The sequence below is a fragment of the Vombatus ursinus genome, unplaced genomic scaffold (genome assembly GCF_900497805.2).
Source record: "Vombatus ursinus unplaced genomic scaffold, bare-nosed wombat genome assembly UNPS02014807.1, whole genome shotgun sequence".
Taxonomy (NCBI): domain Eukaryota; kingdom Metazoa; phylum Chordata; class Mammalia; order Diprotodontia; family Vombatidae; genus Vombatus; species Vombatus ursinus.
In genome coordinates this window covers 17,030,106-17,053,648 of record NW_020954585.1, presented here as the reverse complement: position 1 = coordinate 17,053,648, position 23,543 = coordinate 17,030,106, and the positions used below count along the sequence as shown (strand labels likewise).

The 23,543-nt window shown below is 36.5% G+C and overlaps 1 protein-coding gene across 8 annotated transcripts in view; it reads right to left on the bottom strand.

The window, feature by feature from the left end:
- The window catches only part of CDC14B (cell division cycle 14B), a 148,666-nt gene that overhangs the window by 9,950 nt on the left and 115,173 nt on the right, over positions 1-23,543 (bottom strand). For 4 of the 8 annotated variants that reach the window (XM_027874680.1, XM_027874673.1, XM_027874674.1 and 1 more), the window contains 6 exons: positions 20,560-20,647; positions 19,755-19,985; positions 16,284-16,422; positions 15,294-15,453; positions 14,330-14,436; positions 2,278-2,394 (listed from right to left, as the gene is read on the bottom strand). In XM_027874680.1, the coding sequence (XP_027730481.1) occupies positions 2,278-2,394; positions 14,330-14,436; positions 15,294-15,453; positions 16,284-16,422; positions 19,755-19,985; positions 20,560-20,647 (842 nt within the window). Of the gene's footprint in view, positions 1-2,277; positions 2,395-9,298; positions 9,445-14,329; positions 14,437-15,293; positions 15,454-16,283; positions 16,423-19,754; positions 19,986-20,559; positions 20,648-23,543 lie in introns of all 8 variants that reach the window. The other 4 variants (XM_027874676.1, XM_027874675.1, XM_027874678.1 and 1 more) reach the window with 2 other exon arrangements.

The window sequence follows — 23,543 nt, the reverse complement described above, 5'->3', positions numbered from 1 at the left end:
AATTTAATTTCTTTATCTTTGAGAGTCTAAACTGACAAGGAAAAATAAACCCTTCTGTGGCATATTAAAATCAGTTCAGTGAAAAGTATGCAAACAAAGCAATCATGTTTTGCTACTTTTATATCTTTCCTTTTTAACCGGAGGGTCTACCACCTACCACCTACTACCTACTACCACAGAGTTTTAGTGGCATACTCATTTTGCAAATGCACAGTGAAACAATCCAACCATCAAAGAACATTCTTCACCCCTTGTCCTCTGGACCTTCTTCAATCCTTGACCACCCCCCCATACATTTGATAAAACATTAATTTCCAGCTATACTACTGTGCTAGCTGGTGCAGTGGATAGAGAGCCTGGCTTAGAGTCAGGAAGACTCATCTTCCTGAGTTCACATCTGGCCTCAGACACTTAGTAACTGTGTGATCCTGGACAAATCCTTTAACCCTGTTTGCCTCAGTTTACTCACCTGTGAAATGAGCTGGAGAAGGAAATGGCAAACCACTCCAGTATCTTTGCTAAGAAAATCCCAAAAGGGGTCATGAAGAGAATACAACTGAAACAACCAAACACTAGCTACTGTATTTTTCAAACATGGGAATTTATCTCTTTGGGAAAGGAAATTCCCTCTACTAAGGACAATCACCAAATCACTTGTAAATTATACCCTTTGCAGAACTGACTGGGAGTACTGAGAGGCTAAATACCCAATGCAGCATGGCTAGTACATTATAGAGGCAGGAGTTGAACCCAGATTATCTTAACCCTAAGGCCGACTCTTCCCCCTCAGCAATGCTCCTTCTTGCTTGCTATATTACTGCCCTTAAACGTGTAAGGAAAAATTATTTTGGTTACCATTACTTAGAAATTTGTGCTTTGTAAGACCTGGTTACAATGTCATACCTTTGTGAGATTTGTGACATAGGTCTGCTTTTTCATAAATGTGTATCTGTTGGGTGTGAGTGTAGCTTGAGTTTCCCCTACCATTTGGCAAAGAATTAGAATTAGAATTAGAATTAGAATTCAGATCTTTGCTACAGGGATGTCCTTAAAATGTTTTACTTCACTTTAGTTTAACAAATTTACTCCTCGCTCATATGGCTATTTAGTGCACATTCAAGTCTGAGAAGGAGAATGCAATATCATATGAAAGAGCTGTGACATAATAAAAGCACATTTGGAATGGCAGATGGAGCCCTAGACTTGGATTGAGTGGACGTGAGTTCAAACCCCAGTCTGCTTGTGTGATTACAGGCAAATCATTTAACCTCCATAAGCTCTACTTTCATCTATAAAATATGGAAAGGTTGAAATAGGATCTCTAAGGTCCCTCCCAGTTCTAATTTATATGACTATTAAAAAAAAATCACATGCACAGCTCAATGAGTGATTAAAAAAAAAATCTGAGGACCACTATATAGAATTTTATGAAGATTGATTTATCTCGTCTAAGTTTTACAATCACCCTGTAATAAAGGAATAACGCAAGTCTCATTATCATTATTTTACAAATAAGAAAACTGAGCACAGCTATATTGAGTGACTGACCCAAGGTGACATAGCTACTAAGTAGCAGAACCAAGATTTGAAGCTAGATTATTTTCTTCAGAATGAATTCTATCTCTACTCCCACCGCCTCTGTCTCACCAGCTTATTCCCTCTTCTAACCCAAAGGTACTTTCAATAACAACTCTTCTAGGGTTATGTTGAAGCCTACATTGGATGGGTGATATGGATATGTTACACAAAGTTCATTTTTCATTATGCGAGGCTGAGAAAAATTGCTAAGTCCAAACTACTTGGCATAGTTTGAGTGAGAAAAAGAGAGGAACAGTCACAAAAGGAAATGCAGTGGGAGGCATATTTCATCATAATTGTCCACATCAGCTATTCCAATAATTTGGAGAATCTCACTGACTGTCATATGTGGAAGGAGATCTTCCAAACCCTAAGAAGGAGCTCTGAGATCACCTGATAAGAACGTGTGAGAGCATAGCAATTCCTAACTTCACAACATGTCAAAAATAAGAGCTCAAAGCTTCTAGTGTCCAGAATCAACTATGGCTAAATCAAAGCATGACACAGCATTAAAAGGTCCAGAAATTCATAGTACATTAAAAAAGAAAGGCAGATTTTAGTATTTTTGTTTTTGATCCTTGGGAATCTGTTTTCTCCAATGGTAAACTCCAGCTCCTGTGGTGGATAGGGGTGGTCCAAAAAGTTGTGCTAAAAAAGCAAAGCATGAATCTTTTTAGAAAGGTAAGATTCTTTCCTCACCTTTTAAAACTGCTTTTTCTTGCAGCAGATCTGGTAGTTCTTTGAAAAATGCCTGAACTGTCAGAAATGTTAGGTTCAGATGTTTTACTGCTCTGAACACTGGACTGAAGAATTACTCTGAAAAGTTGGAAAAAATAAAATCATATGAACTGTAACTGTTTTCAAATTGTTGACAGAAGCCATTTTTTTCTAATATAAAACATATTTTCATTATGGATTGACGTTTCCAGAAACAAATTTGTTCACAGATGCTGAAGCATATGTCCTCTGTAATTAAAGGCATTCTTGATGTGTTATGTGTTGTCTATTAATTCCCCTTCTCAAGAGAAATATCAGGATTATTAACTCCCCCTCCACACCCCATCGAGTGTGCTTTGGGGAATCTAGATGAGCCTTTGACTTTTAAATCGACTACCGACAAAAGAGAAAAAAGTCACCCCTATGTGTCTAAAGTTAATGTAACTTCTAATGCCTAATGGTTTTCAGCTATGAAAAATCAGAAGTCACTTCAATTCCTCAAGGCTGCAAAGTTCATAACTGATACAATTACAAGCAGTAAGAAACAACTAAAAACAGTTAAACTTCTCTCCAGCTACAAATATTAAATAAGATGCCTTTTCGACTATTCAGCAAATATGAGACTCGTCTGGGTTATATCAATTATCTATTACTATGGCTCCAAGTTCCTAATGAAATAAAAGTTTAATCCCTGGATTTTTCCAAAGTATGAAAAAAGTAGGCTAGGGATAGAGACTGGCTGTATCTCTTATTTCATATGCACAGAGAATTTAAGGGTCAGGAAAATCTTTTTTCCAAAGCGGGTGCCACCTTCTCTGCAACTGAAAAGTCTTAGATTAAATGACTTGCCCAAGGTTATACAACCAATATATGTCAGAACCAGGACTTGAACCCAGGTCTTGAAGGCTCTGAGATCAGCTTTCTATTCACTTAAGTCACTCTGTCTCTCCACGTTAGCTTACTGTATTAAGGGAGCAAAAACAAAGTTATACATTTTGGGTCACCTTAAAGAACTCGGTTTCTCAATAAACAGTTTAAAAGCAAACAAAAACCAAACATGTCTTACACTTAACATAATTATGCCCATGAATTAGAAATAAGAAACCCAGACAAAGTTCACATTTCATAGAGTAAACCATATGTTTCACATTATTGTTGCAGGACAACAGCAAAGAACAGAATGGTGACTCAGAGAAGAAGGGAAGTGATTTTGAGTCCTTCCTCCTTTGCCCCTCATGGCATTTGATCTCCACCAATAAGCTGAGAGTCCCATGCCAACGGTTTTGGAATTTGGATTACATTTTAAAAATCTAAACTTCCAAGTCCATTCAAGCTGCTCAGCTCAAATACTGATGTTTAACAACAACAAAACTTGGATTAACTGGAGGAGGAAAAAAAGATTTTTTTTTTCACTTTTCACTTGTGCATTTTTATGATATTGTATCTTAATGATGATAATTTACAAGATTATACATATATTTTTGACTGGACATGTGATTTCCTTGGTATAGGGATCTCTAGGTAAGGAAACTCCTACCAATTCAGATCAGCATCTTCTCTGCAGCAGTCTTATGGAAGTTGGCTGGGGAGTTCGGAAATTAAATGACTTGCCCAAGACCAGAAATAGGACTTCAACTTAGGGTCAGCACTCTGTGGAGTATAGAGTAGAGTAAATGCCGCCTCTCTAGATTATGATGCTTTTAAAAATTATTTTCTTTGTTGAACAATGACTACTGGTCAGAACACATTCCTCAATCCTAACAATGTACTCTACCATTTCCTCCTCCAATTAATTCTGCATGAATAACAACAACAATAATTCTTTATAATTTCATGATCCTAAGGTACAGCAGAACCCAGTTCCAACTTAAGGACAAGTCCTGCATCTGATGGTTTTTGCTATGTATACATTTTTTGGGGCTGTGGCTAATACTTAACCAAAGGGAGTTAGTCCCTTTACAACCCAGTAAAGATGACGAACTCCTCCAACAAGGTTAGCACTTCTTTAACCACAGTGGAAAGTAGTCCAGCAAGGTAATCAGCCAAAAGACTAATTTCCACCGGTACCGCTGACAGCAAATATGCTTTGCTTATCATAGAATCACTAGAAATCTGGAAGAGCTTCTCAGGGATTAATTATCTAATCCATTCCATGACTGTGCCAAGACCATAACAGAAAAATCAAGCCTTTTTCTTGACAGCTTTCCAGGCCAGGACTGACATATTTGATGGTGGGAAAAACGCTTTTGTTTTCAAAGAAGACAAAGCATGAAATCATCCTTCAAATATTCAAAAGCTTGTTAAAATCTCTCTCCCTCAGTTCTGAGGGAGATGAAGTGTGAACTAATTAGCCAATAACCACCCTTCGATTGATTTGGAATTAGTCACAGTCAAGTCACCTGTGCTGAATGTTCCAGAAACAAAAATCCCAGGACACAGAACTATAATTAGACAGTTAAACAGGGCATCACTGGTCTCAGTTGAGAAAGGTTACTCGTTCATTCATTCACCTGCCTATGTAAAGTAAGAAAATGTTTAGTAATTCACGTATGAGGAAAGTACATGAACAACAGTTTTGAATCATGTTGCTTTTCTAGGAAAAATGAGTCTTGACTAATCAAGTTAGAAATTTTCCACCACAAGTGAATTCATTTGGTGAATTCAACCAACGAATGAATCAATCATTCTATAAAACATTTAGTAAGCACCCACTATGTGCCAGGCACTGTGCTAAACACTGGAAAATTTACTACATTACATTATACGACTTTTCATCCTCACAGAATCTGTTGTCTTCAAAAACTAAATACATAGCTTGAGCCACAGCCTGTGTAATTTACTGTCGATCAACGAAAGTGAGAGGAAACAGGATATACCAAAATCAGGTCTTCTTAGGGTCATGTATCACTCATCCTTTTCCTTAACTTCCACATCTACTAATTATATCTCTACAATCTCTTGCATACTCATTCTCCTCTTCTCTACTGGCAATGCCATAACTTTTATATAAACCTCTTAATCCATCTGTCTGGTCCCATTCTCTTCCCCTTCTGATCCATTCCCACTATTGCCAGACTAATCTTCCTTGTGCATAGATCCTTGTTGTATCACAGCTCTGTTGAACCTTTTCTCATGACTCCTTATTGCCTATTGAATAAAATCCAATCTCTTGCAGTCTCACTTTCAGCGCTCTTCATTATGTGATGGGCATAACCTTGCTTTTCCAGCCTCAAACTGCTCCCCTCACGTGATCTCGCCGAGCTGAATTCCTGTCTCTGCATACCTCCTGCATTTTTGTTTTTTTGAAACCCTGAATTACCCCCATCTATCCTGGTCTATTGGAAGCCTATTCATCTTTTATAGTCAAAGTAAAATGCCACTTCAAAGCATCCTCCTCTGATCCTCTCAACTGGTAATGACTTCTATCCTTCAGAATATTATTTATGTCCTGATACACTTATGCCTCAGTTTGAACTACATTTATTTATGTATACGTTAATACTCCCTTACTAGACCATAAGATTCATGCAGGGCCTGTGTCTTACACCTCCTAACACCTGTCATGGTGCGCTATAACTACTTTTGAGAAGGTAGCATCATTTGATGAAATACAATGTTTTCATCTTACTCTCTTCCATCCCTCAAATCAAGCCACTGACATTGCTTCATTAAACACAGTACCTTTCAGGTATACTTGCCCCCCTTCTATTGTCAAATCTTTCAACAAAGTTCTGTTTTCCATGGTTTACATTTATAATCCCTTTCTCTTCTCACTGGTTCTCATGTCTTTGAGCCTCTGTCAGTTCTGAAACTTTAAAGAATTTGCCACCCTGAAAGGCAAAGTACTCAATGCCTTTCATGCCATAAAACGGAATATTTAATGTGAAAGTGCTCCTCCCAGGGGAGAAATCAAAGGCCTCATCCATCTGGCTATTCTTTCCACTGTTTGGTCACCTAGTATTCCGGTATCTGAACAACACAGAAAACATAGAAAGAGCTGGTGTACCTGCCATTCTATTGAACCAAACTGAATTAACAGAAATTTCTGAACAACCACAAATGATGTTCAGGAACACATTGAGGCAGTTGAAGTTCCTGAAGTACCTGCCCATTGGATCAAATAAAGATTAAGCTATAGTCAGTATAGTTTTAGAGACATTTTCTTTTATTCAAATTCTTTGAAAATGGGGAATCCATGCATGCCACATATACGATTTTGCTATCTAGGACATCCTAATCTCTGCAACTTGGTATAGTGGACAGAGAACTGGTCTTAAAGGAGGAAGGTCTGGGTTCGAGTGTCACCTCTGATAACCCACCTCCTGGCTCTGTGACCCTGACAGCATGAGGAGGTTCTAGTCTGCATTGGTAAATGAGAATTCCTTCTATCAATAAAAGCACCACGCTCATCCTAATTTTTAAACATGCCAGATCACAGATTGTTGTTTAAAAAAAAATTACTGATCAGAAAACAGTAGCTATGTTACTGATAGAATCAAATAATCTCATCTGCCACAAGGATGGTGAGAAGACAGCTGCGGTAGTCAACACAGTTTATTTCAGAGCTGTAGAGTCAACAGATAACAGAATGATGCAATCTAATTTTGATCCCTCATCCTGTTATCATCCCCGAAATAAGCAACTGTTGGAAACAAATGTGAAAAGAGATACCTCATAACAAAGAAGAAAAAAAAAACCCCATAGGGCTCAAGGGTTTGCATTCAGTATGAGGTAGAATGGGTACTAGTCTTACAAACAGTAACTCCCATAGAACTTTCAAGTTTACAAAACTATCATGAAAGAGACAAAGTGCTAGATCTGGAATAAGAAGACTTTGTTCAAACCTGTCTCTGATGCTTCCTATTTGTGTGAGCCTGGACAAATCACTTAATCATTTAGATCCTCATTTTCTTCCTCTGTAAAGTGAAAATAACAATATACCTATAATGCCTCCTTGCAGGCTTTTGTGAGGTTCAAATATAAGGAAAGTACTCGGCAAATCTTATGATGCTGTACATATTTCAGGTATTGTTTTAATTTTATAGACGAGGAAACAGTCTCCAAGAGGTTACTCTGACTTGGCCAGAGTCCCATATACACTATGTGTCAGAGGTGGCATCTGTACTATGTCCTCCCAACTTGGGACTCCGACCTTAGTGCCTCACAAATAAACAACTGTTGAAAGGAGATTAAGACCAATGATGGATGTGAAAAAACAACAATGATAACACTGTTTCTCGTACTTTCTATTCATCTCCTATGAAAAGAATAGCTTATATCTCAGTCACCCGCAAAATTAAATAAAAATAAGATTGCAGCTGTCTGCAGAATACAGATGAGAATTCTAAATACAAACACTCTAGACAGTTTGAAATTGGTCTAGAAATACAAAACAAAAGCCAGGAACTGTTTTAGAGGCAACAAGATACTAAGAGAAGGATCTTTCAAGATGAACTCTACACCTCATTCAAGTTTCTACAATAATTTAAAAGCTGCAGCTTGTTCCTTATATCCCCCATTTACTTTATGGGATAGCTGAGAGAGGCTCATATGTCCATAAAATGCTCATTCTCCTTAGTAGAGATAAATGTTAAAAGTTAAGTTGTCACCTCTTTCCAACAAACCAATCCTTGAAAATTAGCAAATATTCTGGAACCTTACAATCTGCCAAGCACAGAAAGAAAAAAGTACCTCTGAAGAGGAAATATAAAAGGCAGTATAACCTTATAACTGTATATTAATTAGGCTGCAGTAATATCATGTCCAGGAGAATGTCATAAGCAAGAATACAATAAGGGAGAGTTTTTTTCCCCTCAAGAATAAGTGGGGGGAAATGGAATTTAAGATCTTAAATTCTGAATTACAAGTGGAATTTCCAGTCTTTTAAAGCCATACTAAGAGCCCAATGAATACCAGATTTTACTCTTGGTTGAAGCAGGCTTCTATTTCATCTATGGAGCAGAAGATCTTGGCAATCTATTATAGACTATAAATTAAGTCCAAGTTGGGACAAGTCAGAAATCCTAGAGAAGGAATATCAAAGAAAATAAGAGATAACTTTCCTTTATTGTTACCCTGAGGACTCTGGTATAAGTTCTTAGATATTTTTTCTTTCCAAATTATTCTTCTGTAACAAAGAAGTCTTGCCTCTTCATTGCCATGACTTTCCTTTTGAAGTTGATTTTCCAAGAGAATGTTTACTCCAATAACAAATCTTTTAGAACATTTTTATGAAAGCAACCTTTTAGGGGAAGTACGGGAGAAGGATGGTGGTGGTGGTGGGAAGCTGCAGTCATCTTCATTCATAAACAACACTATGAATCTTGCCCCTGTGAGTCTTCTTCCCTTCTTATTTTGATTTGATAGAAAGTATTGAAAAGCTGTACCTAATGCAATTCCCCAAAGTGAGGGAAATAGAACATTTAGACTCAGGAAAGAAAACAACTAAAACTTAATAGAGGGGAAACACTGAGGTTGTTACGTGGACAAAAGACAAAACTGTTATAATGGCTAGATAACAGATTTTAAGAGGCAAGATGAAGGGCATCAATCACCATTTAATAAAACACCAACAGAAGAACTCTTCTCATTGAACCAGAAAGGGATGTAAACTAAAGAATAAATTCTCTAAGAGAAATTGCGCACACAAATTCAATAGAAGAAAATCAAAATCACAACTAACTTCATCTGATGAGTATGGGATGAGATAAAAATTATCACTGTCCTTATTTTTATATTTTTTATTTCATCAACTTATATTTTATTTCTAAGGCAAAATCAAAAGATGGATCTTTTAAATGTCCTATATGTTACTAACCCCTTCAAACAGTTGACATGAACAGTTTTCACCAATACTCAAAAGAATCTTTAAAAAAACATGCAAATCAAATCAACCTTTACAATAAAGCCTGGAGAGGGGGAATATGGATAAACACATGCATCATGAGAAACATACTGGACACCAAAAGTGAGTAATAGTAGAGAAATGGAATGGGACACTTACACAGTGGCTATCTGTCAAAGGGTCCTGATGGTTACTAGGTTCTTAAACCATCTAGACAGAATAGCAGGATGGGAAGAATGCAGTCACAAACAATCCACCAGATGACAATACTACATAGTGCAGAGGTCAGCACAGCTAGGATACATCTAGAAAGGGATGGGGGAGGAAAAGAACAAACGTTCAAATTGGGAAACAAAAACAAAAAACAAAAACAAAAAAAGTAAGCTGAAGTTGAATCTTAGCCCCATGGAAGTTTGGGGTAGAGGGAGAAAGTAATGCAAAAAATAAAAGAAGCTGAATGTAATTTTGACAATTCTTATGAAAAAATAATTTTATCATTTGATTTGAAGACAACATAAAAAGGAGAAGTAGACTAATTTTAAGAGGTTAGAAGAAAAAAATAAAACAAACTCAGAGAAAGAACACTTAATGTAGGAGACAGATGAATGGTATAGAAATGAGGCATGAATCCAATAATAATGTCAATCAATGACACCTGTTCTTCAACTTGAACTTGATCATGTTTTTGTTTTGTTTTGACAGTCAAAACAAATTTCTAACTGGGAAAATTAATTGTGTTAACTAATTCTATTTTATAATGACCTTGATCCTAGTTTCAAGGTAGTTAGAGCCTGAAATGTCAGACTCCCTTCCTCAGCACCCCTCCCCACCAGCAAAAGAAAAAAAAAAGCTTAACTATAGAAGATCACAGCAACATAGCCACTGATGATGTTAAAAGGCAGATCATTTAAAATGTTATTATTGTGCTACAACATTATCAGGTTATGAGTTGTGTCTACACTAGTGAGACTGATTCATAAACCACACACAGACAAAATACTGCTCATTCGCTTTTAATTTATATATCTTGTGTGTGTATATAAGAATAGGAGCAAAAAAACATAGCATGTATTAGTAACATGTAATTTTATATAAGCATACACACTTTAGACATTAAGATATGAAGAAAAGTTTCCTTTTCAAAATTTTCATTTTAGTTTTCCTTAGTTCATGATCCCTGATGAGCATCTAATGTAATTTTGTTTCTTTAATGTTATTTTTTCCTACTGAATAGTTTTTAACACAAGCTAAAGATCTCTCTTAAGCCTGAGCATTCTCAACCTAGCGAAAGCAAGGTATAATGGACAAAAGGCTGAACCTGGATTAAAGAAGATCTGCGTTCAAATCCTGCCTGACATTTACTAGCTATGTGACCCTGAGCAAGTCACTTAATCCCTAAGTGCCTCAACAACTCTCTAGGACACTTCTACCTACCTTTCTCACCTTATTATATACATTAATTCCCTTCATGTACCCTAGTTTCCTTCAAGGCTCAGTTCAACCTTTTGCATGATGACTTTCTTGGTTCTCCCAGTTGCTAGTGCCCTTTCCCCTCAAATTGTTGTGTATTTATTTTTCAGTTATACATGTATATGTTGTCCTTCCCAACAGACTATAAGCTATTTGAGGAGAGAAAATGTTTTGTTTTTCCTCTGTATCCTTAGCACCTAGCACAGTGTCTGACATAGAGCAGCTTGACTGATTGATCAGAAAGGTGGCACTTCATCCTAGCAGAGGCAATTTCCACAGAGCATCAACATAGACTTGGAGATGAAGCCTAGAAGTCATCTAGTGAAACCCCTCATTTTATAGAAAAAGAAACTGAGGTCCAGAGTAACATAAATCAAATCACAGAAACTTTGTGTACTTTTGTGGTGTGTGGCCTCTCAACCTATTGGTCTGGAAACTCTCAGTAACCCACAGTGAACTTAAATGGCTCTAATAAAAATAACATAGGCCAAATAAAAGTAACATAGAGACTAAGAGACTTGCCCATAGTGATATGTCTAGTTAATGGCAGAATTAATGAACTTAACCTGATTCTCAATTCAGGGCTCCACAATGCCTCAGCAAAACGATGTCCATTCTGGTTGTTTGTTTGAAAAGGACTTTACTGCTTGCTAAAATTTATTGTTAAAGGCATCTCAAGCCTTCCTCCTCCTAATTCCAATGGGACTCCTCTCAGAATAAGAAAACAAAGAGATGGTTATAATGGAAATAAAGAAGTTAAATAAGCAGGAGGTCATAATGGTACAAGAAGGTAGAAAGCAAGATTTGTTCTAAGTAATCCGAGATGTGGAACACTTACAAAGAATAACAAAGGGCTTAAGAGTATTTTATAATTTTGCTTTTTTGTTTCCTTCTGAAAACCAGGTTTAAAACTTTATTCATTCAACAAATATTTATGGAATCTCTCTTGCACACAGGAGACTGTGCAAGCTATTGTAGGAGATGCAAAAAAAAAAAAAACACACACACAAAAAAAACCAACAACAAAGAAAAAACCAGTCTCACAGTTCTTAACTTCTAGGAATTTACAATCTAGTTTGTATACCTCCATTTGAATTCAGTTTTCTCAAACAAAAAGAAATAGCTTAACCTAGTACCTATAACTGAACTAGGGATCCCCTGATTAACACAGGGCTTTGCAAGTATGGATAGGGAGTCAATAAAAGAGAGGTTTGAACCTGTTCGTTATTTGTTATTTCTCTAAAGCATTTAAGTTAGACAAGCCCAAAGGCATTTAGGTAAAGTAAGGGTTAGGTGGTGTTTAGATGGAGGCAAAAGCTCAGATTGGCAAAAGGGAAAGTAACAGGTTATTGGTTTTGTTCAATATTTTTCTTCTGTTTTTACTTGTTTTGTTTCCTGCTATCCCAATACATATTCTATTCCATTGCAAGCATGGGGAACTACACACACATTCAATTAAAAAGAACCTGACCACTGCAGACCATACATAATCCCTACAGAAGACTATTATTAATAAAGGCTTTTGATAATGTTCACACAGTTCATTTTTATTTTCACTCAGTGACTCCTCTTTTACTTCATCACACAACTCTGCCATCACAAGACTGTCTTCTGTCTCCACCTGCAGCCTCTGGTACAGAAGGAAGTAAGTATTTCAAACCCTATGTGTTTTTAGACAGCTTGAACTCTTGTAGGGGAACATGAGTACAACTGAATTCAGGGTCTCAGTCAGAAAATCCTGAGTAACTGGTACCTAACTGGAACTCTCTATTAACAAATCTTATTCCTCCTTGTCAGAGTTTGACTTTAAAAAGAAAGGGGCAAATCTCAAGAACAACTCTAACAGACTCATCTAAAAAAATAAAAATTGGGTATGTCCTGGGATAAGTACAGGTTCTGTTTAGTTTCATATTCTTCCCACACTTGTACCATCAAAACCGAGGCCGATAATGATTTACTTGAGGCACTGTCAGACCTTAAAATCATCCAGGATTCAATTATGTTTCATCTGCAATATTTAATACCCCACTGAAATCCTCCTCAGATGTCTCACTGTAGTGTGGAGGTGACTGTGGGTTCTCAAAGCCTATGCTAGCCAATCACAACTTTGGGGGACAGGAGCCCTACTATGCTACAAAGGATTTGAGTACAGACCTAGTGAGGGACTAGAAGTCTATTATCTAAGAACCAGACTAGCTATGTTTGGAAATTCATCATCAGACTGGTTGTAAGATGATGGCACTTTTGGTCACAGCTATTCTCAAGGACTATCTAGCATTTTAGAGAGAGGTTGCAATTGGTATCAGTGGAGAAAGAACCCACACCAAAGTATTAATCCCTAAAGTAATTAATCCCTGAAGCATTAAAGTAATACTTAACATCTAAATAATATTTTCAATAAGAGTTGAAAGAAAGGTTTTTAGAATTAACTAGAAATTAATCAGAAAATTTAACTTCCCAAACATACCATTCTCAAGTGTTCTAGTTAACTGAGGTTTTACTGTGTTGTGTAGCAAACGACTGCTTGATGAATATTAATGGCTATCCAGAAGCTTCACTGTAAGGTTACTCTTGAGATCCATATGGCATTATTGGTGAAATGGCATGATAGTGAAATATTGCTGGTAATTACTTGAATAGTAGCAAAGGCAGAGATGTCTAATAAAGAATTCTACTTTAGAAAGAGATACTTTTTAGTGTGAACACCAACATGTAACCAATATTAAGAAAAACTTGGTTCATCTGTATCTATAGCTAGCTGATGTGAAGTCTTAAAAAAAAAAGTGACAGAGAATACTATGAGGATCTTAAAAATGAGAAAGGAAAAACTATAAAAACTATACAGTTTGTATGTTTTGAGGGTCTTGGACACCTCTGCACTCTCTAGTTACCACAAGCAATAACTGTTTAGCTTGGAGAGCTCAAAAAGTAGTAGGACCCGAATATGATCAAAGAAAGCCTACAAGGTTAAGATGTCCAGACTTCAAGCTAATTTACTTTCATCTTCTACTTTCCAGGCAAGCACAATACTTGGTACTGCGTTCTTATATTGCTTTGGGAAAGTAGAACTCTGCCACTATTTTTCTGACATACCAGAAGCACTGAACAATGTAACTTACAGGCTTGCACAAAACATCAATACAACAACCAAAGTTGCCATCTTCCCTTACCAATGGCAGAATCTTGTCTGTGATTCTGCAAACAATTTCTCTGAGAGAAATTTTATGTGCATATACAAAATTTTACTAAGTTTAATCAATTAATTATTTCCCTATACTTAGGCAAGAATACTAATAACTCTGTCTCAGCTGACTAAATTCTGTCTTCTCAAAATATAGTCTTTTTGCAGCTTTAGCATGCGCGCACGCGCGCGCGCGTGCACACACACACACACACACACACAATCTGTACAAAGTTAAAAGGAGATGTGGACACAGAGTGACCAATTATCCAGGGTTTCACAAAGCTCAGTGGAGCCCCATGGAAACACCCTGGAAATAGAAAAAAAAATAAGATATAATACTTTATACATATATAGATATTGGCAACCTCTACTACCATTTTTTAAGACAGCATTTATAAACTGTTTTGAAATGCATTGATATACCTGAAACTTTAAAATGGCATTGGGGAAAAAACCTGAAAAGAGAAACAGATACACTTTGCATATGCAAAAACCCCAAACAAACAAAAACAAAACAAACAAAACAAAAGACTTACGTTAGAGGAATTGAAGTAACTGATTTTGCCCGTCTTCTACTTTTCAGGGCAAGTAGCTTATCACCTTGTGTCATTCCATTTATTTCATCACCATCATCATCACTGTACTGTATAAGTAAAAAAACACTGAGCTAATGATTTTAAGTTGCATCTTTAAATTGCAGCAAAGAGCAATAATTACTTTCTGACATAATGTTAATGTATATTTTAAATTTGTACTGAAACTTTTAAAATATCTTCTCACTTCAGAATAAAATTACCAGTGGAATTTCAAGAAATCTGTTGGACCATTTCCAATAACATACAACCTGTGATTATTATAACCCAACAATGCTATTATTACACATATAAACACTAAAAAGATACGATTTAAAATACATGCATGCATATATGTATGTTCTTATACATATATATGTACATGTATATATCTGTATGTTCATCTATCTATAGATATGTATATAATGAGAAAATGAGAGAAAACATTTTTGTTCCTCAAGCATGTTAACATTATTTAGATGTTCAAAGACCCACCCCACCCAATCAAAACAAACAACAAAACAGAAGCCCTTGTACCTCAAGTTCTCATTTTGAACTAAACCAGCTACTTATTAACAGATATGGAGAGGAAAAAAAATATTGAAAAAAAAAACATAATTAGGACCACCTGAAAAGCCATTTCACATACCTCATTGCTGTTTCAATCTTTGCCTAGGTGTGAAAAGGACTTTAACATAACAGTCACTCAACCTTTTTTGTGACTAACTCTCAAGGCTTTTGGAGGGGGGAAAAAAGCATCTGAAGAGGGATATAAAAAAATGGAAAAAAAATGTGGACAATAATCCCTCACAACTTGGCTTTATTTTCACCTGCAGTCTCTCCACACTCTAAAAGATTTTGAACAGCAGCAAAACAAAGGACAAAAACATCTAACCAAAAGATAACAGCAGGATTTCGAGGCGATTACCGATTCAGACTCTTTTGTTTCTTCGGATTGGGTTTCACTTATTGAAATGTCATCGACCCCTGTTAGGATTTTTGTGACTGCAGCTGCATGTCTTCCATTTTCCTGATCCCTTAACTTCTTACGGTAATAGTCTCCTTCTGTCCAAAGGCTTGCCTGCTTTCTAAAGAAGTGAAATAATGAATGTCATGACTTTTTCCAGAAATGTGCCAATGCTCTGGCACTCTTCTCTGTTGATGCTTTGAAGTCCTAGACGACTACTTCTCACCCTTCCAAAACTAATATTATACCTACCATCAATTTCCTGGGAGGACGAAAAGACCATTCAGCAATAGCTCCTGGTCTATCTACCTTCTTAGTTTGTAGTTCTATTAAATACATATGCCCAGGAATATAAAAGAGGTAAGATAGGTTCTGAAGGAGTCAAGTCTGAGGCAGCTAGGTGGAACAGCAGATAAATCACTAGACCTGAAGTCAGGAAGACCTGAGTTCAAATCTGGTCTCAGACAATTAGTAGCTGTGTGACCTTGGGCAACTCACTTAACCCGTTTGCCTCAGATTCCCCATCTGTAATATGCAGATAATAATAACACCTATCTTTCAGGGTTGTTGTGAGGATCAAAAGAGATAATAATTGTAAAGCACTTAGCACAATACCTGGCACACAGTAAGCACTATGCAAATCTTAGTATTTGTTAATCCTTCAAGGATCTGTGGTGCCATAAATGGGAGTACTCCCACCCTTTGTGGACACCAATGGCAATCCCTTCAATATGGTCTCTGATTGTTGCTATAACCAAAACGTTCATCAACCTGGCAACAAGACTCTCCTGAATTTAACAAGGCTGGTCTTAAAGCCCAGACCTACAGTTCATCACTAGAAAATCACTAGAAATTTTTTTGCTTGTTAGAATCTGCCAGGACTTGCACTTTGCTTTGAGAACCAAGGGTTACCTCCATGCCACACAGACAAACTAATGAATTTTTACTTACGACACCAAAAAATGTTGCTGAGGTCCAATCACAGAGCCAGGTCTACAGATTCTGATCCAGGCAATGGTTTCAGGAACCGTCATCCTATAATGCTTTATGATATAGCAGGCTATAAGGGTGCCTGTCCGTCCAAGGCCAGCTAAGAAAAGAAACACACTACATGGTTTTATGAACTTCATACAATTTTTTGTTTTAAAAAAAAATTAGTCAAGTATAGGCTTTTCCATTGAAAGGAGGTTGTTTTTTTTCCAAGAAAGCCATTATAGATTTGCTTTCATAACCCTTGTTTCAACTGAATCTCCTATAGAAGCTAGAGAAAACATTACTCTAACTTTAAAAGTGCTCAAAAAAGAACACTGGGGGGAAAGCAGTTTTGTCCTGACACTTTAGAAACTGACAGTTGAGAAATCTCTTATTATAGAGTCAGTTGAGAAATTAGATCCATGTAAAGTGCCTTTCCTATGGTGGCAGGACAAAGGTATTGTTTTACTTGTGATATATGAAAATCTATAAAAACTATGCAACAGAAAGAAGGTGAGAACGGATGTCTTTCTTGGGAGAACTCTTTTAGTGTTATTTTAGGAAATAATATTACAAAGAAAAGGTTATAAGTGGAATTCTACAAAGAGAAGCTAAGATTGTTTACTGTCATTCCTGAAGAAAAATTGAAGACAAATAGGAAAAAGAGGAAGAGAAACTTTTTCTTTCATGGAACTACATTAAACTGTGTTAAGACTAAAAAAAAAAAAATGGGGATAATGAAGAGGAATCAACTATTGTTTGTTATATTGATGGCTTGTGGTAAATCAGGCTGTGACAACATTGTAAATAATTATAAATAATACATCTTTATGTTTAGTATTAAGAGTAATTACTAATGGGAAAAGAGATTTCTCCATTTCATTAAATAATTAATAGCTAGTATCTATAGATTTGCACTCTGTAAAAATTTGCTTTGAAGTTTGCAAAGTGCTTTAAAATGATTACTTTGTCCTCACAGCAATCCTGTAAGGTAGGTGCTATTATTTATCCTCATTTTTCAGTTGAGGAAACTGAGGCACACAGAAGCTCTGTGATTTGCCCAGGATCACACAATTAATAAATGTCTAAGGTAGGATTCGACACCAGGCTTTCCAAATTCCAGAGTCTGTTTTACCCTGTGTGTCACTCATCTGCCTTGTCAATTAATCAATTTTACTTATGCTAATTAATTAAAAAGATGACATGTTTGTTAGTAAGAAATTGCAGCTACCTTAGTGTAGCATTCAAAAGGATAAAGTATTATACAACAGCGAATTCAATGGCGGACTGTGTTTCAGTGATACATTAATAAGTGAAAGTGGTGAAATCTCATACAAATTTGCTGTATGTAGGAGGCTTATGAAATGCTTTAGTTATCTGTCTCTGCACCTAGGATCAAGAGCCTAACAGTTTTTTTTTCAACTTTCAAGGAGAAAAGGGTGAAGTTTCTATCCTCAGTTCAAAATCCAAATTAAAGATACTGATGATCTATTAGATGGTCTATCCACTGTCTGGAAAGTCTCACAGAAATAACAGTATATCTGGCTAGGGTACTTCCTAAGCCACATATATACCAAAAGCAGAAAAAAAAAGGTCAGACAACCATCTGGCTCCTCCTTTCACTTACAATATTAGTTACTCCTTTCCTTTTCTTTTGGATTGGGTCCAAGGAGCTGAACAGGTACAATGACAGCTGCAGATTCTGAAAACTTCCCTCAGCCAGATGTCCATTACTATCTACACGAAGTGGTCCAATGTTAAGCTATGGACTACCACTCTTCAGTTGCTATGATAAATCTTAGATATGTATGCATGGAAAGTATAAAGCATACTGCTACATATTTGGGTAAGATTACAATGAAAATACTAGATCTTATTATGAATTGGCCATGTGTAAGACAACCTGGCACCTAGGATTTATGGGGCACTGTTTTATAGCCATTTTCAACTTACTGGAAAAGTTGGACAATTTAAATAGTGGATGGATTTGTTTTTACAGAATGTGGAGCTTCAAATTTTTGGCTAAAGTTCATCATGGGTTAGTCAAGTCCGGGTAACAGCTTTTTAAGACTAACGCTCTATTACTTATTCTAATAACTACTGTTACTTACATAATGCACTGATATTTTTCATGTGAAATATTCCTTGCTTTCTGCTCTTTAAAACAATAACTAGGACTTCTTAGTCACATGACCAGCAAGATTACATGTTCTTTAGATGCTTTAACTCACCAAACCTTAAGGAAATAAGGTACTAGGTGCCATACAACTATGGAACTACAGCTGAATCAACAGGTCAAATAAGAGAGAAACCTGTTAACTTAAAATTATTAAGAATTAACACCAGAAAACATTAATCCTCAAAGCACTCACTTTGTAATGGCCTCCATGTTCCCACTAGAGGGATCCAAAGTGAATCACAGGTTTGTGCCTGAATCCCTTTCAATAACCCAGCATACTATCCTTGCTATCCTTCCCCAGAGCCCAAAACAAGTTGAAGATAATGACTCTGTCCAGTCAGTTTTCTAAAGCCTCACACTCAGTAAGAAGAATAATGATGAAGCATGCTTCCCACATCCTAACAGAGAGGTGAGAGACTACAGGAGCCATACCCATACATTTTCAGAGAACGGCCAATGTGTATACCTGTTCTGAATGACTTATTTGTCATAAGGTAGGAAATCTGGAAAGGTGGTGTAGGGGAATAGGGGACCTAGCTATAGAGATGTCAAAAAATAAGAAAAGAAAAAAATATTATTAGTGACATATTTTCTAAATATAGGGAAGAGAAACTGAGTCAGACTTCAATAAGCAAGAAACTTTAGAACTAATGTGCTGAATTTATTACATATTCTTTAAAATCCCTTATATTTAATAGCTATTTGCAGAATAACAACATTTATATAGTGCTTTAAGGTTTGAAAAACATTTTCCAAATATGATCTTGTACAATTCTCGTTTTTTACTTTGTGTAGGGAATGTTGATGTTTGTTGATGTTTGTCAAAGTCAGAATAGGAAAAAATTAAAATTAAAATTTGGAGGCATGAGAGAATGAAGACAGAAGAAGATCAAAGATGTGGGGGTGGGGAGGGTGAGGGGAGGAGAGAGAGAAAAGGGGGAGGAAGGAAGGAATGGAGTGGATGATAGCTGGGGTAATGGATAGCAAAAGAGAGGAATGAGATCAAGGACAGAAGTGATGGGTTTGGCTTTTTCAAAGAGATTTGATTTGTACTTGTTAGATCAAGCTCCTTATGCCAATGAAATCATAGATCTGGACACCTGTGCCAAAAATACAAAGTATTAATCAGCTAGACCTGGAGCCATAAACTATGTGGGAGAAACCAGTCCAAATCCTCAAGGAACTTGCAGTCTACTACTTACTATATTTATATAGGTACAGAAAGAACTCAGAGCACCGATATGCATCGTTGGTCAACAAAATAAACACACCTTTGCAATGAACTGCTATAACACCCTCAGCATTTTCACAGATGTTCAGAAATTCTTTTACTATGGCATCACTAGGTATGCTGCCATCAGCAAAAAAAAGTTCATGATGGTCAAAACCAGCCTCTGTAAATCTCCTGGCATCATACGCTTTTTTGTTGAGTCTGATAATGGTGGTAACATTGTGCCTTTTAAAATATGGAACATAGGCTTCAGGTGTATGATAATGGTAACCTATGGAGAATAAAAAGAAAACATTTTTCTTCGAACAATGTAGACAGACTAAAAGATATTTTAGCTCTATATGAAAAGAGACTGCCCTCTAGAATGCTTTTTTTATAGTAGAAACCAGTCAAGATAACAAAAGATCTCTTTCTCTCTCCCTTCCTCCCTCCCCCCACCCTGCCCTTTCTCTCATGCCCTACTGGAAGGGAACTCACAGGTCATTAAGCCTAACCTTCTCTTTTTACAGATGAGAAAATCGGCCCAAAGAAGTTAAGAGACTCGCCCAGGGTCATACAGCTAGTAAATCTTTTGAGGTGGAATCTAATGTCAGGTTTTCCCGACTCCAAGTCTAGCACTACATTAGATTTAAGATTTAACAGAATAAAAAACAAAATGAGTTATCATTATAAAACAAGAAAGTCACACTCAAATGACTGATTTTCAAAAGCATAGCTTATGTAACTAAATTCAGGGCTTGGTTCAGATTTCTATTTCCCTCGAACAACACACATACGGACGGGCATACAGAAAAGCATTGCTCGTTCAACTTCTCAAGAAGATTTATGTCCACTTTCTGGCATACCACTTTCGAGTCGGCTTCTTGGGTGAGGGCCACAGAAGGCAATAAATCGGCCCGGTATTATCCAGTTTAAATCTCCATTTTCTGCTTTCTGTGAATAGAGGAATACACACTTTTATTCAACACTTTTTCTTCCCTCTACATTTCTATAAACTTACTTGTAACATTTACAAAAGCCATTAAGTGACTGTGAAATAGCTTAAATATTAAAATGGATCTGTTATCTCATCAACTTAGATGCTCTTTCCAACCAGATGGCAATTCATCCAGACTGTGGGACTCACACACACACACACACACACACACACACACACACACACACACACACACGGATGAACTCTATAGTTCATCCATTTAACAGTATGTTGTAATCTAAACAATAGGCATGTTTCATCCACTTGGTTTTTCTTGTGTGAATGGTTACACCAAACTCTTTTGCATGATCATAGATTTTTTTCTAGAATGTCTATTGATGTTTAATAAATAATAAGTATTTATATATCACTTTTAGGCTTTCGGGTGCTTTACATATTCTCTTAGTTGATTCTCATGACAATGGTGGGGTTGGTATTATTATTATCACCATTTTACAGATGAGGGAACTGAGACCCAGAGAGGTTAAATGTCTTATCTAGTGATAGTTATTAAATATCTGAGGTAGGATTTGAACTCAGGCCTTCCTGAATCCAAATCCAGTGCTCTATACAGTACACCACTTGACGGAAATAAGATGAAGCCATCTGCAAAGAGGAGAATCTGGAGGACCTCACAATCTATAGCAGTGGTTCTTAATCTTTTTTTGCATACCATGGACCCCTCTTGGCCATCTGGTAAAGTTTATGGACCCCTTCTCAGAACATTATTTTTAAATGCATAAATAAAATTACATAGGATTACAAAGAAAACCAATTACATTGAAATGTGGCTATCAAAATATTAATAATCCAACTTAACAGATCCCAGGTTAAGAAACCCTGATCTACAGGAATCATGTTTCAACTTGGACACTGACCTGGGCTTCCTCCATGACAGTGGAAAGCACTTTTGGTGAGTTAAGAAAAAAGGAAGGAAACAAGCATTTATTAAATGCCTACTATGTGCCAGACACTGTACTAAGCACTTTACAAATACCTCATCTGATCCTCATAACAACTCTGGAAGGTAGATGCTATTATTATCCCCATTTTACAATTCAGGAAACTGAGGCAGAGAGAAGTTAAGTGACTTGTCCAGAGTTGCATAGCTATAAAGTGTCTGAGGCTAGATTTGAACTCAGGTCCTCCTGACTCCAGATCCAGGCTCTATCCACTGTGCTACTTACCATCTCCTAGCCTTATATTTATGACTAGAGAGGTGAACAAAGCTGTGTCTGTTATTACAGCTTTCAAGGAACTTTAACATGAATTGATACAGGGATACTTCTTGGAAAATATGCTTCAAAGTAATGTTTTCCTCTACAGAAGCAAATACTGTTTATAAACCAATAAATGTAGTGAGATCTTATATTGTCTACATGGAGTTGACAAAACTGTAATGATTTGGGAAAGACTGCATATTGTTTACTAATACTCTCATTGAAGATGCCTTCAAAAGATGTACGGATTATTTTCTTACAAATATACATTTATGTATACACACACTCATATACATATACATATATACATATACACATATACATGCACACATATAGTGTACATACAGGTAGGTTGTTGCTGATATTCTTTTGGCTGGTCTTTTAAAATATTAATAAGGTATGAGGTTTTTTTTTTCCTCATGCCATTGGTATATTCCCCCTTTCAGATACCATGTGAACAGATCCATCAATGCCCCACAATCATGCTTCCTACAGCACAGATTTCCTCTATGATCGAATCTGGAAAACTTCCCTGACTTTGTCCACTTTTGTGTTATTTCTACCTCCTCTAAAAGCAAATCTAGGAATATAGTGTTAAGAGTCAGTATGGAGGTTCTGCTGTTTTTGAAAGGGAAAAGAAATTGTTATTAAAAAATATTTATACATCTTTTCCATTTTTTTCTATTTGTCCTCCTTTGTTCATCCTTAAATGTTCTTGGGATGACTTTGCTTAGTTGATGATCATGAAACAAGAAACTAAAATTCTGCCTAACAAATATATTTCCAATTCACCAACTGATTTCATCCAAACACGTGAGAGCATCGCTTTCTCTTGATAAAGTTATTGGATATGGGAACTGGCCTCTTTAGTTTGGTCAATGGATTTTAGATTTACAGTTGCAAGAGAAATTAAAGGTCATCTAATTCAACTCTCATTTTACAACTGAGGAAACTTTGAAGTGATTTGCCCAGCGTCTCACAAAACATTATCTATTTGAAACATTTTAAATCAAAGAAAATTCTGTCTTTGGAACACTTTTACCTTTGAGATCATTAGTATAGGTAATTCCTGGAGAGAAAACTCCCCTTCTACCAAAGCACATCCATACCTGCTCACTATTTATAATCGGAGAGAGCTGTGCAGGGCAGGCACTAAGGGGTTCAGTGATTTGCACAGAGTCATACAGCCAGTATGTCTCAGAAGTGGGACTTGATTCCAAGTTTTTCTGACTCTCAGGGTGACCCTTTATTCACTACTCCACTTTACCTCTCATATCCTTGGAAGACTAATTGAATTGATGCCAACAAATGTGAAATCACATTTTGTTAAGAAGAACCATTTAGAAACTTACTTGGTGGCACAATGAATAGAGTACTGGATCTGAAGCAGGAAGACATAAATTCAAATCCAGCCTTAGCCCCTTATATTAGCTGTATGACCTTGGACAAGTCATTTTACCTCCCTTAGCCTCATTTTCTTCATCTGTAAAATGGTGGTGATAATAACACCTAACTGTGCCAGGGTTGCTGTGAGGATAAAATGAGATAATATTTGAAAAGCATTTTGAAAACTTTAAAACACTACATAAATTCTAGCTACTAGGACTAAACTGTTTTGTTATTCTCTCCTTAT